This window comes from Grammomys surdaster, unplaced genomic scaffold (assembly GCF_004785775.1).
Source record: "Grammomys surdaster isolate TR1022 unplaced genomic scaffold, NIH_TR_1.0 218, whole genome shotgun sequence".
Classification (NCBI taxonomy): Eukaryota; Metazoa; Chordata; class Mammalia; order Rodentia; family Muridae; genus Grammomys; species Grammomys surdaster.
This window is the reverse complement of record NW_021604663.1, coordinates 1,348,921-1,367,449: the sequence shown is the minus strand read 5'-3', so window position 1 is coordinate 1,367,449 and position 18,529 is coordinate 1,348,921. Positions and strand designations below refer to the sequence as shown.

The 18,529-nt window shown below is 42.5% G+C and overlaps 1 protein-coding gene across 2 annotated transcripts in view; it reads left to right on the top strand.

The window, feature by feature from the left end:
• The window catches only part of Pacrg (parkin coregulated), a 421,199-nt gene that overhangs the window by 217,680 nt on the left and 184,990 nt on the right, over positions 1-18,529 (top strand). For both annotated transcript variants that reach the window (XM_028772757.1, XM_028772756.1), the window contains exon 3: positions 6,887-7,058. In XM_028772757.1, coding sequence (XP_028628590.1) covers positions 6,887-7,058 — 172 coding nt within the window. The remainder of the gene's footprint in view (positions 1-6,886; positions 7,059-18,529) is intronic.

The window sequence follows — 18,529 nt, the reverse complement described above, 5'->3', positions numbered from 1 at the left end:
CCTGATATTCTGCTGAGATGTTCTAGGCCAATCACACATTTCCTGTTTTGTTTTATGAACATGTGCTACCCCCAGATACAGACCCTGCCCCTGCCCCTGCCCCTCTCCAAAGCGTGGTGTTCGGGACTGTGACAAAGGGGAGATAAACTCTAAAACTATTTTTATACACATTTTGCCTCTTTGTATTTATTTCTCTCTGGTTATAGCAAATACTACTTGTAAGTTTTTAAATTTTTTCTTCCCTTAACTTTTTGGCAAGTGATGGAGAGCGGGAATATGCAAAGCTCTAGAACATGGGACTCTTTCTTATTTATTACACGTGAAAGTATCATTCATTGACTGCTACAGTTACGAACATAAAATTTCTCCATAATAAAGGTTAAGTGTGAATAAATTTGAGATCTGCTTACAACTGACCTTTAACTGTCTTGGTAACATTTTTGACAGAAACTTAAAATAAGGTTATTGTACAAAGTAATTTGATTTTCTACTCCACTTCTAGATTTGTGACTCCATAATTAATATCCTCTACCTGGACAGAGTCATCAGTATTTATATAAGGAAGCGGCCATTCAGACGATGAGGAATTTCCACAGAGTATCGTTTTCCATTGAATCCCTGAAAATACTGCCTGCCTTGCATCTATACTTACCAGTAATTAATTAATTTTCTCCATAAGGCCTTATGTATCATGTATCGAGTTACATGTATCGAGTTATTTGTTAGCGGACTCATTTTATTCAACCATGAACTTCTAAAAAATCATTTTCTCAGTATGTTTAACCACATACGCGAATAAATGCTGTTCTGTTTGGTGCATCGATCCTCAGTCACCCAAACCTCTGAGTCCCTTTGCTGGGTAGAAGTGTTGGTAAAGTCCACGAGTGTGTTTCATAGACAGCCAGCTCAGCCTCACTGTGAACAATCTCCTTTCTCTCTTTCATACTTTCAGGGTCATTTTTTCCCTTATCTGTTATGTTAGCAGGACCTCCTTGACAACAACACTGAATTTTCATTGACATAGTAATGATGACTATCTTCAAAGCTTCACCACAGAGTGTCGAGCTTGCTGTTACATCTTCCCTCAGACTCAGTCTAAATATGTAACGGTGAAGTGATCAGACACGTCACCCGGCAGGCCCTAGTTTTGAGCATACTCTTGGAGTCTTGGTTTCATGAGGTTCAGTTATCTCTAAGTGGCTGCAGCTTTGAGCTTGGGCTCAGATGGTGCTTTCTGTGGCTGTCTTTATTCTCCTTTTCTTACGAGACATCTCTGCAAGGGACATTATTCTTTTCGTTGGAGGTTACATAATTTCATTGTGATTCGGTGCCTAAATTTTTTTCTGTAGTGATTTTCTTGTTGATTTATGAGTAATTCAAACGAATTTCTGAATTTCTAAATCTGGGAGGATTAGAAGCTTGGCTTTTGCCTTACTAAGGATTTTTGTTTAATTTTCTGTACAATAAATATGGCAACAAGGATAGATATTTTAGGGACCCTTGAGACTCCTTTTATGGCCTAGTACATATTTAGCTTTTAAAAATATTGAAATTTGTTTTCAAAAAGTGAATTTTATGTTGTTGTCAAATTAAAGTTCTATTGTAGGTCCACAAAGTAAGACTTACGTCTCAAATGTATTTTGAAGTTTTATATTTTTAAAGAGTTAAGAAGAAAACTATGGTAATGATAAAAGTGTGTGAATATAGCTAGCCAACAAAATACCAACAGTTATTGGACAGTTGTCATAATTAAATAAAACTCTTGCAAATTCGTGAATAGTAGCCAGGCCAAGGAAAGAAAAGAAAGCCAGGTAGAACTTTGCTGTGAAAGTAGAATTTCTCTAAGTGAATTAGACAGCTGGGTACCAGCTGGAAATGAACCCTGTACTACACCAAAAACGTCACAAAGATGTAGCTGATTCAAATGGAAAGGAAACATGGAAGTACTGGGATGTTTTCTAATTGGCTGTATTCTCTATGGTTTGAAATCGAAGAAAAACCTTCCTAATAATAATTCAAACTTCAGAACCCATAAACAACTGACATTTTCAGCGACATAACAATGGCTGCATTAGCAAAAGAAAAACGAGATGTTCCTTCCACATACAAATGACTATGCCCCGCCCCAAATAAAGGACCTGAGAAAGAAAGCCAATGATTCATAGTGAAAAATTGCATAGCATATGAAAATATAATTCACAGGAGAGAGTGTACAAATGGCTTTCAAAACTGCCTTTGAAAGCTGGTTTTGTGCACAGAAAGAGAAACAGCAGTTAAAGCCGCACTGAAATGCCATTTCACCTCTGATATTGTTAAGAGTCAACCTCTGGTAGCATTTCTTCTGGATAAACAATAGAAACATGGGTACTGGTTTGTTGCTTATGGGGCTATAACTTGATATCCTCTCTGTGATGCACTACCTGGTAAAATCTGTCATAATGGCGTGTGTATTTGTGAATATGTGCATGTGTGTGTGTTTGTGTGAGTGTGTATATGGTGTGTGTGTGTGAGCCATTTTTAACAGCATATATATATATGCTATCAAAATATATATATATGTGTGTGTGTGTGTGTGTATATATATATATATATATATATATATATATATATATAGTTTTTTATCCTGGGATTTTATATTATATCTTATCTCCCACACTTCATCTTGAGTGTGTCCATGATAAACTAATGTAGAACAAGGAAGCAGTTTCCTCTGGTGACAGCATTTCTTCTGAGAGCAGGCTTGACCCATTAGGCTTATTTGCTTGTATATTTACCTTCTTCTTATATGTCCTCACTGCCCGTCTGTTTCTGGGTAGGACTGTTTAAGGAGCCTCCCTTTGGGTTTCTGGAGCTTGATTCATTCCCTTTTCTCCGCCCTGTTCTTGTGGAAGCTGATTTTGTTTTAGTTTTCAGGATATCTTTGCATTTTAGTATGATTACCGGATGCAAAGGTCATTGTTGCCAGGACTGCCCATGGCTCCGTTTCACTTGTGTTCCCACTTTATTCATGATTTCTGAAAGGTGTATGGCCTGTGATTACTCTCTCTTGCCAACTTCTCAACAGTATATTTAGTATATCTTTGTGCTGGATTCGGTCAACCTTTAACAAAAAAATCCTTTGATGAGCCATAGGTTAGAAAAATGTCCCCTCAGTGCTGGTTAAGTGCACTGAATTTCTGCTTGTTTTTGGCAGTAAATCCACCACTGGATTGAGCTGCGGCAGAAGGGCACATCATATTAAACACTTAACTAGTCACCTTATGATCAGAAATCTGCAGAGCTGGAACAATAAAAACCATGTTTAAAAGTAAAGGAGCCAACAAGTGTAGAAATCTAGACGCACTCTACAGCACAGCACCGTGGTGTGAGACTGTATACTACAAACAAGGGGTCTCAAATCTAGAAGCACTCTACAGCACAGCATCATTCACCTCTTTAAAGACTTAGGCCAAACATAGTCTCAACAGCTACATTCTTACAATGCAGACCCGGTCATTGCCCACATGGACACATTGTAGGGTGGTTCCACCTAAAGGTACTGTGGAAAAGAGGGACTTCCAGCTGTAAAGTCTCAAATACACAGGCCAGTGTGAGAACTCAACATGACTTCTAGTGAACTGCAGGTTACGTATTAAGTAGTCCATTTTGGTTGTCTATTAAGATACAAAATATTGTCATGAAATATTCAAGCTCATGAGATATGAATAAACACTGTATCCCCACACATAGAACAAAAGCATTTTATTTAAAGGCTAAAGTTGTAGAATATGTAAATGTACAGGGATGCATACACACTAGCTGCTTCTAGTCAACATAAAACTCTAGAGCCTCTGGGCCCCTGACCATAGCCCAGCCTTGGGTGAACACAGGTCCTTATCGCTCATCACTGTTTCTTGACTGAGTGAATATCTGAGGCCCTTACAACAAGGAACCAGAGATCAGAGTTAAAATGCAGGGCCCAGCAAGATAGCGCAACAGGTAAAGGTGCTCAAGGACCTGGATTTAATCCCTGGACCACCATGATGGTCGGTGAGAGCTGATCCCTGAAAGACATCTTCTAATCTTCACCAGCACACCATAGCATGCCCCACATGGTGGATACATAATAAACAAATGATAGATCAGTAGATAGATAGATGGATAGATAGATAGATAGATAGATAGATAGATAGATAGATAATAAGCAGATGAATAGATAAGCAGATAAGATATATGGATAGATGATTGATAGATAGATAGATAGATAGATAGATAGATAGATAGATGGATGGATGGATGGATGGATGGATGGATGGATGGATAGATAGATAGATAGATAGATAGATAGATAGATAGATAGATAGATTTAAAGCCTGCCATGTGGTGCATGACCTCCTTGGCAGTGACAAGCTTGCCGAACAACAGAGCTCAAGAGTTTTAATGGCTGATAATAGGTTTAGGGAAAATCATAGAAGGTGTAGAAGGTGTAGATGGTGACAGAGAGGCTTCACTGAGCTGATGTCTAAGCTAAAGGATGTGGTGTCAGAGAGCTGTGGGCGTAAGAGAAGTGTCCCATGGACTGAGATGTCCCCACTCCACTCCCATCCAGCATGCATAGGTGCTAAGCCCAACACACCTGGAGTTAGAGCTGGACCTAGATGGAGATGAGGGAAGTCAAGTGAGTCCAGAAGCACGAGTGTCTGTCTGAGAGAGCCAGAGACTCGGAGCTCACTTTCTACATGTGCAGAATGGCCCTGTGGGAGTAGGCGGGATATACTCTCCAGGGTATGAGAGAGCCTTCAGCAGAACCCAGCCTTGCATTTCCTGATGTTGCATTTCCAGCATCTATAATTGTGGGAAAATCGATGTCTAAGGTGTGTGTGTGTATGTGTGTGTGTGTGTGTGTGCGCGCGCGAGAGTGCACACACACATACACACAAATAAGCATGGTTGCACAAGTCAGAAGTTGATATAAGGTGCCTCCCACCTTGGCTTTTGAGACAGAAACTCTCACTAAACCTGATTAGTCCATTGGCAACAAACCCTGGGAATCCCCTTGTCTCTGTCATTTTCGGGCTTAGATGACAGTTGCACACCGCTACATCTGGCTTTTTGTGGAGATTCGAGAACTTCATTATGCTTGCCAGGCCCTGTCTCCACAGTTCCAAGTTCCTGTTTTGAGTGTTCAGCCACTAGGATTTTGTTCTGGCAATCTGAGCTATAGAAACATGCATCCAAGGAGAGTGTCCAAGTGGGGAGGGTCGGAGGCAGGCGAGTCTCCAGAGCACTGCACATACTGGAGAGCGGAGTGTGATATGAACATACCCAAAGCACAGGTCAGGGAGACCCTGTGAGACTTTGATCAGGAGCAATAGAAGTCTGGCCCCCAAAGGAATGGGAGGAACTCACCATTTGGGGTGTGGTGAAGGAGGCCCAGGGAAGGGGTGAGTTCATGGGGCTACCTGTATTGTACTAATTTGATCTGAGAGGGATAAGAGGATTAGATAAAAGGAATCACTGGTGGCCTTGATCAAAGAAATCAGGGAATCAGGGAGAAAGCAGGTAAAGAGAGAGAGCGAAAGTACAGGATTCACTCTGGGGGAGTCTTTTGAAATATTTTATTGTGGAAACAGTCCTATTGCTTTTAGGAGAAATTTAAGGGAGTTATGTAAGTTTTGTAAATTGACAAGGAATGTAAAGTATATCTGAGATTTGTATCTACCTGCATTTGTGATTAGCTTAGAGAACCGTACACATAGATTCAAATTCTACTAGACTCACAGTAAACCCTGAAGAAAATACTGTTAGCTACTGGTTGCACATCCCAGAAGTAGCAGACATGTACTGTGGTAGACTCCAGAAAGCTGAGAGAGAAAGTATCCTATTAACAAAACAGGTATTTCTCAAGAGTCACTTAATTAAATGACCATCGGAAACTGGGTACATAAAGACTTGGAAACAAGGAAGTCAACACGTACTGGGACAGCCACCGTGGTCATACCGGGACAGCCACCGTGGTCATGCAGAGTGGATGAGTTTGTCTGTGCTGAGTCGCTATCGCGCCACCACCTTGCTAGTCAGGCTGACTTTTCTACACTGTGGAGAGCTGGGCAGAAACCACCCTCTTCCATGTACGTTATCCTCCCCTTCCCTTCTCAGTTCTCTGCCCTAGAATTTAGTCTTCATCCCCTGTACCCAAGGTTCTGGAGGTTGTCACAAGGGCCTGGCTGGACCCCATGCTGTGATACTGGGGATGAGGGATGCAGCAGTGGAGACAGACACATCTCTGTTCCTCAAGGAGCATCCAAGGGAAGACTGGCTTGTGTGCCGAAATAGCCATTAAAAATCAGGTTCTCTCGGTATCTTGGTGACACCAGCATTAGACTGTCATCTATGTTCCATGAAACATGTGGCCATAATTGCTTTATTGGCGAGCTACATTATACTAAATTCATATATATCCCCTATTAGGTTCTTGATAGAAACATGCCTACAAATGTCAACTGCTTCAAGCTTTCTTTCATTTTGTTCTTACCCGTGTGTTTTCAATGTTCCTATACTGAATCCTGACCTGAACATTCAAGATCAAACTTGGCCCAAATGATTAGCAAGCAAACAAACAAACAAATAAAATATCCTAACAAAATCAATGATTTACTAATATGCCCTCAGTGTAGGTGATATGTGACCAAGACTCTTGACTCAACGTTGAGATTTGAAAGTTGAGAATGTGCCCTCAGAAATCAAAGGCATCCAGCACACCTCCAGGTGACTGGGTGCAAGGGTCAGTCACATCTCCCTGGAGGACTGAGTCTTCCTCCCCACAGCAGGGGCCAGCGCTGCACCACCACCTGCGCAGCCTGCCACATGGCTGTTTTCACATGCTGCTTCTCCTCTCTCCTTCCAGGTAGAGATTGAGAAGCTGGACTACCATCATTACCTGCCTCTGTTTTTTGATGGGCTTTGTGAAATGACGTTTCCCTATGAGTTCTTTGCTCGGCAAGGAATCCACGACATGCTGGAACACGGAGGGAACAAGATTCTACCTGTCATTCCTCAGCTCATTATCCCGATAAAAAGTAAGTGAACAGGTTAAAAAAAAAAAAAAGAGTGCCTGTCTGAGTCTCAAAGCACTGCATTTGACAACTTGCTAATTAAGCAGTAAAACAAAACAGACCGAGATGATCCCAAGACTTTGTGTGTGTGTGGGGGGGGTTATAATTGACTTATGAGGCCAGGCATTTGAAATCTCAGGAAATATTTCTCATCACTAATACTACACCGTGACTTAAACACAAACAAGCTAAACCAGTGAAAGTCACACTAATTTGAGATACAACATGGTCCTGGCATGGTGTTCAGACTCTAACTTGTCCATTCAGAGGTAAAATGTGTGACCTTTTATATGTTCTGCAGCCAAACACCAACTAAATAGTACCTCTAAATAGCATCTTAAAATTTTAAGTTAAGTAGAAATACAGGTTTTTTTGAATATCTGTGAGATAAGAGTTATAACTCAGAGGGGAGGGGCTAGAGATCTGGAACACAAAAAATAGTTTCTTAGCACACGGAATCTTTAATCTACAGTGGGTTCCTGTGGTAACTCTTAGAAACAAGGACCAGTAGCGTTTCTTGTTTTAAGATGAGTGCATGCTTCCTTTCTACAATTTATTCAGGCATAACTGCCTCCAACTTGCCAAGAGCAGAGCCTTCTATAGTTTTCTGAAGTTGTCCTATGAGTTCTCAGGCTCCAAACTAGGTTGTTGTTTTTTGTTTGTTGTTGTTTTTTTATTGTTACTGTTATTGGTTGTTTTGCATCTGATCTTACCTTCTGTGAAGCTAGTAACAGAGTCACCACAGGCCAGCCTGGTGTTCACCATCAAGAATTGGAGAGGAGAATCAGTCCTGACTCCTCATCAGTCACCACCGAACCCAGTCTGGCTTCCTATGGCTTTAACTGTCACCTCTAATAAAAAATCAGGAGGCCAGAGCCTCTGAGAATGCCACAAGAGATGAAGTTCTGCCATTTCCACATCACGAACTACCCCAGGCATTCCTACCTCCCAACTTTGGACCCAGCTGCCCCATGGCTTGCACAGCATAACTGAGACCTTGCCTCCTCTCCCTCCTTCATGTGCTGTGCCATCCCCTATCCAGGCGAATTGCTTCCCAAAGACTGGAAGGCCCCTTCTTGGGCTTCTAGAGTTACGGGGCCCCCCTTAGTTGTCTGGGGTATGTTCTGATAAAATAGTGTGACCAAAACGAGGATAAGTGAGTTCGGCACTGAGTCACTACCCAGAGCCTGGGTCACTCGGTTTGCTTATGGTCGTCACCTTTCACTGATTTGAAGTAAGTAAGCCTTGTTAAGATTTGGATCTTCAGCATTTGTCTCCCATCGCTCTTCACACAGACTCAGCTCTAGAACTTTCTTTGCTAGCTTTGAACTCTTGGAGAGTTCACACTTCTACCAAATAATGATCAAAGTGACCTCATGTGACAAGGAAAAGTCCTTCAAATGAGCCCTGAGAAGGCAGCAGCGGTCCTTCCCCTCGTCCATCAGCCACCTGAAGGAGTCCTTACAAAGCCTTCAGGAAGGAGACGAGGGGTTGAGATCACTCAACCCCTTCCTGCTTGTGATTTTGTCTCTCTCTGGGCTACTTGACTTAAAGGTGTTCACCTCTAGTTAAAGTAGTCCATTTCTTCAAGGACGATAGCAAGTTTCACAGATAAACAAGAACGGGGCCAGAATGTTCCCGCCAGGAACCATCTGCCCTTTTCTCCTACAACAGTGAGAAGAACAACAGAGCCCAGGTCACTGTCCTACTCCTTAAAATACCGTGCTCTAGGATAAATGGCTCCTTGGGAGCCTTCCGCGGTTCCTTGGGGTCAATACTGCGGAGCAGAGAGACAGTTCCTATGTGATATTTTGATTATTTTTTATAATTAAAGCAGACCATACCAGAGAGTGGTGACCCTAGGTGAAGGGACTGTCAGTCCTTGATCTGTGTTTGGAGATATGTAAATAAAGTGAGGGAGCAGAGCATTGTGAGGACAGAATTGATGGCACCCACACGCCAGAGGCCATCATTTGCTGATAAACAGAAACATTACTAAGAACTTGGTAATACTACTTATGAGGGAAAAACTGACCAAATGGGGTTTGATAGCACAAGGTTCCAGTAACCAAGAGAATCTGTTCTTGGTGCCAACCATTGCATGGCAGTCCAGGATGACGTCACCAAATATCCATTGTCATTCTGTCACCGGAAGCCAAATATTTCTCAGGGAGAAGTGCTGGTTCTCTATGCAGCATCATGCAAGTTTCAGCCCTCAGTGGGAAATGCCATGTGCATAAAATACCGCTTTCAGGTGGAATTCTGGAATGAGCCTAATTGATCTAGAAACAGGCTGATGTACATAATTGGCATAACACGTAACAGCTGTGCGTACCTTGTTTTTAAACCATGCTATTAGTATAATTGTGATTTTTATCCAGGGGCAAAAATTAACCTTATTGTCACCAGCCAGCAGCCCTAACTACTATCTATGAAGGCGGAGCAAAATGAACTAACTCACTGTGAGGGAGAGACAGGATCGGTGCCTCTGTGCATTCCCAGAGTCTGGGATTTATTTCTTAAAAGTAACAAGACTGATAATCCTGAAGTGAAACACAGATGCACTCATTGGGTCTAGTATTTATTTCCAAACTACAACAAAAGTAAAAATATAATAAAAATATTATTTCTCTCTCTTTTTTTGTTCATCTACTTACGACCCGAGCTTTATCAGGCTTTAAAGAAAAACATCTCATGTTTTACAGTAGCCAAATCAGCATCCACTACCTCTTGCATTGATGTCACTTCATGGCAAAAGCATCTTTGCTCCTTTTTCTCAGTTTCCACCCACGAATTATTCTGGGCTAGAAACTCCAAAATAATCTAGTCCTATATACTCAGAGCGAGTAATGGAATGCCCTTGATAACGTAGCTGGGGTCAGTAGCACAGCATGGATTTCCAGGAACAATAGTAAGATGTTTTACTGTGAGAAAGGGTGAGAAAAGAATAATTCTCTAGCAGTCTGACCTGGGAGTTATGGATTATTGTTTGATCTAGTTAAGATGAGGAAAATTCATCCCTAACTAGCAGAAGAGCCACAGTGAGCATCTTGATCCTACACATGTCAAATTCAGAAGAGGGTTGAAAATGGAGCCAGGAGAAGGGAAAAGGGCGAGGAGCAACTGCTGCTGTGTCTTTCACTCTGGCAAACTGAAGAGCAGCACCGTAGTGTGTGATGGGACATTGGGCAAAGTGCAGACACACACACGAACACACTCACGTGTGCACATGCTGCTGCCGTGTGCAGAGAGAGAGAGAGAGAGAGACAGAGACAGAGACAGAGACAGAGAAGACCTGGAATGATCAAAGGAAAGAATGTTGTAACATTGCATATTGAAGCAGAAGAAACATAAACATGTAGAATGTTGTTTGATATTCTTGGAATTCTAGACGTTATGGTGCACCTGCCCCCCATCCCACGTTCCTCCTCAGCCTTGGCCTAAAGAAGAGATGAAGTCACATGCAAATAAGCCAATTTGAATGCAGTAAGGGAAACTCACAAGCCAGAGGAGAGCAGAAGTCTCCAGAGAGTTCGAAAAAAAACCTGCCAGCTGACTGGCACTACTGCGCAAGCGTCGGCTATGAAGAGGCATACCGTAGAAAAGACAAGTCTACGAAACACAGGTGAGCAAAGAAAATTAACAGGGAAGGTGGGACCCAAATGGAACTGCATGTGAGTGCTGCCTAGAAAAGTACCCAGGCAACAAGAACAGAAACCAAAGGCAGAGGTGTGGCAAAGACAGGTCCTTCGAGGAAAACCAGCCTTGACCGTGCAGTCAAAAAGCTCACAAGGTGAAAAGAAAATGAAAGAAATGAAGCCTTTTCAAAGCACACTTGCCAAAGAAAGAAGGGAAAGAAGAAGAAAGAAAGAAGAAAGAAAAAAGGATGGAGAAAGGAAGGAGGAGAACAAAAAGAGAGAATTCTCCAAACATCTGTACAGGGGAAATGCTGAGAAATAAGATAACTAGAGCTCACAGCTCACAGCAGAAGCCCAGGCTGCAAACAGAAAATAAATGAAGACATCCAGGGCACCGCGTGCTCCCAGGTGTGAACACACGGAGGATGCCCCTACCCTGGGATTCCCAAAGAGGGGTCTCAAAGTCTGCAAACCTTAGGACCAGGAGTCACCACTCCTAAGAGCTATGTGCAAGTATTTAGCGAGAAAGAGTTTCACAACTACACAAAATGACATGATAATTTTGTGGTGGTTCAAAAAACAGGAAAGCTGGAGTCTAAGCTTTCCAAGTCAACAAATAAGGCAAAGAAGGAGCGAGGCACTAAAGCACGTAATAAAGATGATGAACATGAAATCAGCTACATCAGCTGGAGAATTAACTTTCCAATCTGCTCACAAAGGACAAAATACAATCTGAACATAAACTCTACTGAAGAAAATATTACCTAAACATGAAGAAAAGACATTTTTAAAGGCACAAGTGCTTAGCTTGTTTTATTTTTAGAAAAGAAAATTCTGGAGCTGGAGAGATGGCTCATTGGATAAAATGCTTACCAGGAACATGTGAGGACCTAAGTTAAGCCCCTAGAAGCCCTGTAGAGGCTCGCACAGTGGTGCATGACTGCAATCCCAGTGCCCCTGTGCTGGGATGAGAGACAGCGGCAGGAGAGTCCCTGGAAGCTCGAGAGCCATGGCAAACACGGTGGAACAGCAAAACGAAGAGGCTCTGACACAAACAAGGTAGAAGACAAGGGAAGGACACCTAAGGTTGCCTTGTGCCCTTCAAAGGCACTGTATGGAATACACACACCCATGTTCACATATGGGAAGGCACATATACATGTACATACAAACACACATAATACATAAAATTTTTCAAAGTAAAATTTAATATTCAGAGGTTCCAAGGATATAAGGAATATGGGTTTATGTTGATGAGCATAGTCTCAATAAAAATTTGGTCTTCGTGACTCTCTGTGCACTGAAAACTGAAGAGCAACCAGCTGGCTAACCTGATGCCTTCTATCTCTGGAGGAAGATTAGACCATAAAACCCTTCCCCAGAAGAGGTGAGACGCTCCTCAGTCCTCCAGTGTCTCCTCTTTGACTTTCAGATCTAGAGTCTCTGTCAAGCAGTAGAGAGTGGGAAACCTTGGACAGTGTAGACATGGAGGGACCAGAGATGCCAGAATTCTCTCAAGCTGCCAGGCTGCAGCAAAGCCAGCCATGGCAGAAAGGAAGCTCATGTGCCCAGACACAGCCATGGTAGCCTGGCACAGGATGGCAGGGGCAGAGTGAATTGTGGGAAGCAAATGAAGGCTAGGCCTCCACACTCTACGGTGGAATGGAGAGACTCCACTTTATCCACGCTGTGAATGACTGCCTAAGTACCGACACTCGGAGTAGCCATGCATGCGTGCAACAGACGGTACAGCACAGGATACTCAGGGGAGGCTGTCAAGGCTGTGTGCAAGAAGAGAAAGGAACACAAGGTGCCTGTTGTGCCCACAGAGAAATTGGAGAAGGGATTCTCACATTACAACAGAAAAGTTTCTCTCTTCAGGAGCATGTGAGGGAGACTCATTCTGTTAGAAGCTTGCGGTCCCATACACTGATGAGAATTTACTTTTTTCCTATAAACATGCCTTTGTTCCATCCTGCTTTACAGTGCAGCTATGTCAATTTTCATTAAATGAACAATCCATTTTTATACTTCATTAATCACTACCAGTTCCTTACTACACTAGTTAAATTGGCAGCATAACTTATCCTGCTAGATAACTTATGTTGGCCCTCTTTTTGCTTGATTTCAGTCTTTCATAAATCTCCTTATGTATCTAAAGACCTAGTAAGAGAATGTTGTTTTCCAATTGTTCAGAATATGAGATGGCCCACTGGTTTTATTTCTGGAGTCACTAATACTTTGACCTCCATCCTGTCACCCCAGCCAGGACCATGTGTCCCCTGACCTGCCAAGTGCTCTGGCATCTTGGGTGTGAACTTGTTCCTTGACACTGTGCTTCCCCATTGCTGCACTAGGGCATGACTTCCAGCAACTTCCTGAAGACTCAGAAGAGTATGTCTTTTGGTTTTTAGAAATTGAAAAATCCACAAAACTCGATTATTAGTTTTCTAGTGTTGAGGATAATTTTTGTTTGTAAATCTGAGGTCACATTTCTGTGACTTGACAAGCTATGTCTTAAAAATGTTATAGTTTGTCAGGCTAGTGGCACACACCTTTAATCCCAGCACTCAAGAGGCAGAGGCAGGCAGATCTTTGTGAATCTGAGCCCAGCCTGGTCTACTCAGATGGATTCCAGGACAGCCAGGACTATGTAGAGAGACCCTGATTCAAAAAAAAGTTAGAATTGGAACTTCATTTGCCTGTCATTTCTCTACCAATCTCTCGATCTTCTTGTTATTTCTGGAGATTCAAAGTTTCATGTTGATGTGTTTTGGCTCTTTTTCCATTCATTTCACTGGGAAAATTTGAGTTGAGAGGCACACATCTCGGTAGTAGACACTCACCAGGCATTGTTGCTTCAATGACTTCTCTGTTTTCTGTTCCTGCCTCAGAACTCCCAAGCAGTGCCTTGTGCACCACAAGCTGGTGTCCTCTAAGCTCTCTGCTCTTCGCTCCTTTTTCCATCTCTGCCTCATAGTTCTACTTCCTGGAAATTTTCCTGGACTTTATCTCTCAAGCTGAAAACACTTCATATCAGTCATTCTATTTTTTAAGAACTATTTATGAATTTATTTAATATACATGAGCACACTGTCTCTGTCTTCAGGCACACCATAAGAGGGCATCAGATCAGATTGCAGATGGTTGTGAGCCACCATGTAGTTGCTGGAATTGAACTCAAGACCTCTGCTCTTAACTGCTGAGCCATCTCTCCAGCCCCATATCAGTCATTCTTAACTTTTACTTTTTTTCTGCTATTCTTTTAATTAGTGTCTTGTTCCTTTATGAATATACTGTGTTAGTCTCTCATCTCTCAGTGCAGATTTACCTTAGATTACTTTTGTTCTTGCAGGGCTTTTTGTAGAGAGAGGGAACAGTACCTCGTGCCCTCTGACATAAACCAACTGTTCCTTTGGAAGCGTTAAGTTAAACAAGTTAATATGTTAGTTACTAGCAGACCAGAATCTGATTCCCAGCTGAGATTTTGGCTGAACTATGCAGCTGCCACAACCCAAAGCAAGTTACACTTCTCTGAGTGACACCAGTCCCTCACCTGTAAAATGCTGCTGCCAGGATTTCAAAGTAAAGGTCAGGGTCTGCTCAAGTTTGGGGCTAGCCTACACTACACGAGACCCTGTCTCAAAACAAAAGCAAAATCAGACAAAAGTTAGAAATTGTTATTTTTATCAGTATCCCTGGAAGATGAAAAGAAAATCTGTCCTCATGAAATAAACCTTAAAATACATTCGTTCTACCAAATGTATAGATTTGAGTAAGATCGTTTACATACTATTCTTTTTTAATATGTAGGGATAGATGTGTGCATGTGTTGTGCATGTATGTGAATGTGTTCATATGCACATAGAAGCCTGTGTTCACTCAGGTTTGTGGAGCCCCATAAACTGTCTCAGTTGAACCAAGAGTTCCTGAATAAGACTAGTCTAGCTATATAATGTTCTCCAGCAATCCCCTGCCTCTGCTTCCCGAGAGCTAGAATTACAGGTGTAACATCACGCCCACTTGGCTTAGGCTGCAAGCGCTTCATTTATCAGGCATCTCCCAGGCCCCCATAGCACTTTCTTCTTCATAAACAGCTAAGAAGAGAATTGAGGAAATTACATAAATGTCTCTCACTGTAGCACCAACGCCCAGGACTGCTCTCTGCAAGCCTTCACTGGGCTTTTCTGGAACTGTATCAGCCAGTTATTCCAACGGCCCTGGGAGTCGGCCACCTTGTTTCCAAGGCCTAAGGGTGGGGGGCGGCAGCAGGGGAGCTCCAACTCCATCGTGTAAGATGGGAGGTGGTGCCATGTCACATGATTCCAAAATGCTAGGGTCAGAATGTGAACCACACCTGGGTCTTGGTGCTGTGTGTACAGCTACAAGTCACCGTTGCCACAGTGTACACAAGGCATCCACTGAGTCAGCCATATTCTGGGCCTAAGACAAGACTCAGAGAATGCACCAAAGATGGAAGGAAATCATATAAAACACATTGAAGGACCAAAATGTAAGTGGTACAAGAAATCAGTCTTTAAAATGATAGCTGAAACATGTCTATTTTGAAATTAAGATATGTGTTTGTAAATAATCATGAGCCAAGTAAGAAATAATAATTAATTATACATTAGAAAGCATGTTAGCTGCACAATAATGAAAATGTCGCAATAAAATTATAAACATTCACAAGGATATTGCCAGAAATTAGATTAAAATAATATGCTTTTTGTACAGTGTGGCAAGGCATTAATTTAGAAGAAATATATAGCCTGAAATATAAAGCACATTAAAGAATATCAAACCAAGTGGGCATCTTAATCAGCTATAGAGCATCATAAGACATCAACAGAAGAATGAATTCCAAGCAATATCTAGAAAATTGAGACTCAGCAAATCAAAGCTCAAATGTTGCTTGATATCTTGAAATTATTAGAAAAAGTTTCTTATAGTTTTAAAAACAAAGAGTAGGATTCTTTGATTATGATAAAGAAAATTTTATTAATTGGAATACAGTAGGCTTTACAATAGCAACCAGTCCCCTAAGCCCTAGGGCATAATACAGTAAGTGACTTAAACAAAGAAAGTGCACCTTCCTAGGGGTTATTGGGAGAGGAGCAGTTCCTATACTGCAGTCACTCAGGAACCCAGCCTGATGGACATTGCTGGTCACAGCACCCAAGAAAGCAAGAGAGTCTCCCATAGAGAATATAACAATTAGTCTCTTCATTCTGCAAACGACACCTCTCACTGCTCACCAGGTAGACTCAGTGCAGGGCTTATCCACCTCAGCAGGGCCCCAGAATCCAAACCTACCCTAAATATTATGCATAGTGTGTTTCAGAACCTCTATGTCCTTTCATATTCCATAGAAGACTGTCACTTCCAGCCCTGGTGGACAGTTAACCCCTGAGACGCAGGCTCCCAGCTTCGCCTCCCTGTGGTGGACACAGTGAAGTTCCTTTCATCTGGCTGCTTTCATCTTCTGGCTTGTGCTCACCATCTGGCCCACAGGGATCTCCTCCCTGTGTGACTCTTAGAAGTCCACTAGGGCGGGTTTGCATGCAGATTTCTCACACAGCCCTGCTACAAATCTTCCTTCTGAGGCCACTTCTCCATTTTCCCTAAACCCGCCTTCCATGGTGCCTCAAGTCATGCTCCCTGATGCTCTTCCACCCCCAGACCATTACACTTAATTCTGACACAGAAGCTTTCATCTCCCAGCCCTATCGTGTGTGCTTCCGGCACATCTTGGTGATGTCTCTGGGCTCCCAGGGTGTGGCAGCAAGTTTGTCACCTCCTCACTGGCTGCCTCCATTGACATGTCACTTGCTTGGCTCTTTCCTAATTCTGTGTCTGCTGTCACCAGCTCACAGGCCTCAGCACTACATGGCCTCCAAAGCCCTGCTCCTGGTTTATTTATTTATGGCTCTTTACAGTCCTTCCCCCAGCCCCAATCCTCTCACCACCCTTCACTCTCTCTCCAGCAGAACTTTGTAGCTTATGTCACTTAGAATATAATGTTAAACAGCGCTCTATCCCTACAACATCTAATGGGCTGGCTAGTGCATGAGAAATGCGCCAAATATTTCCAAAATCAATTTAATGAGGTACATAACTGTTCTCCTTATCACAATGTGTATAAGACGCCATCTTTAAAAATATGATGTGGCCATTTGGATCTGCTAATGTGCTGGGCCCTGTGTAACAAGTGCCTTGTAGAGATGCCTATCCTGCAACCCCAATTAAAGACTGTAATTCAACGATGCTTCCTGTCCATCACGCTGTGAGAGTACGCTTCTGTTTGTCTAAGTCTCCCAGTGAGGTATGAGCAGTGTGCATTTGTGAGATGGCCTGCTGGGGGAGAGGCAGCCCTGGCTGCACCACCTTATAGAAACAATGGCAGTCTGCATGTGGAAGGGGCACAAGGCAGCGCCCACTAGGATACCTCTAATGAGCTGAGGTCACCTGGCTGACTGCACCAGCCAAGGGCCCATGCCCAGCTGTCTCCAGTTGCTGTGGCTAAGTAGAAAAGAACACAGTGACTTCTGGCTCAAGAAGCTTGAGTACTAACCCTCAAAAAAAATATTCTCTTGGAATAATAATATCCAATAATAACAATATCCAATGGACGAGTGGAAAGAAAAAGGGATCGATGTGAAGGAGTAAGATGTGTCACAAAGCAAGAGCCTGCTGTGACAAGAGCTGTGACAAGTCTTTTTAATTAGCAAGCACACTTGCATGCATTACCCTTTTAACGGTCTGATCGTTTCACTCATGTTTCAAAATTTGACAAGTACATTATTTTGAAATTGATAATAAACTGCAAAAAAAATAGTTTTAATTTGAGAAGAACAATTAGACCTTTATGTTGGAAATTTGGAGAAGAGGTAAATTACTTGGGGTTATTTTGATTACAAGATACTAAAAAAGAAACATGACTCAAACTGTCTTCATAAAGTTTGCTCACTAGCTCCCATGACTTAAAATTCACTTCAGACATATTTGCTGTGGCGGCTCAATATTGTCACTCTCTGCTCTGGTATGTGAAGATCATCCAAAAGCTAGCTAGCTCCGTCCTGATGTCGGCACATCCCAAGTAGATCCGGGGACTCTATGCTCACTTTCACACCTGTAAGAAAAACCAAGTGCTGGTACCTCTGTATTTCCAGAGAAATTAGACATTTGCAGCATGCCCAGAGGTTTTAGAGCTGTGACCAAGGGAAAGGGGGCTTACCTACCCAAGTAGCCTACAGCATGTCACCCACACATAGTAAGAGAGAGAAAGAAGAGACTGCTTTCCAAACTCTGTTCTTCTACATCTCCTGGTTATCCAATTCTGCAGACCCAGCAGTCTTGCCTCTTCCAATAGACTTTGAAGGGAGACATGGGTTTGTGCCATGATGGAGAAGTGGTCTGGCTGAGATTTAGGGTTTGTCTGATGCTACAGCAAGCTCAGCCCATACTGACCCATTTGAACAGCAATTGAAAATCTGCAACTATCAAGGGAAGAGAGACCTGGAATCTTACAATTTAGAATATTTTTCCTCCACTGGGAGATTCCATCTTGTGAGTTATCAGTAACCTGACACTAAAGGCTGCCTTCCCTTGTTGCCTTCTTCAGAACAAACAAGGCACATTAATTAGCAAAGCCATGGCCTTAGACCCATATTCTAATGTCAGAGCAACGCTCCATGCCATCAAGGTCAGGAGGAGAGTTCTCATCTTTTCTAGAGGAGGAATAGTAGGAATCTGGGAGCGCTTGGATGAGTTGAGCTCCTAGGAAAGCAGCCACAC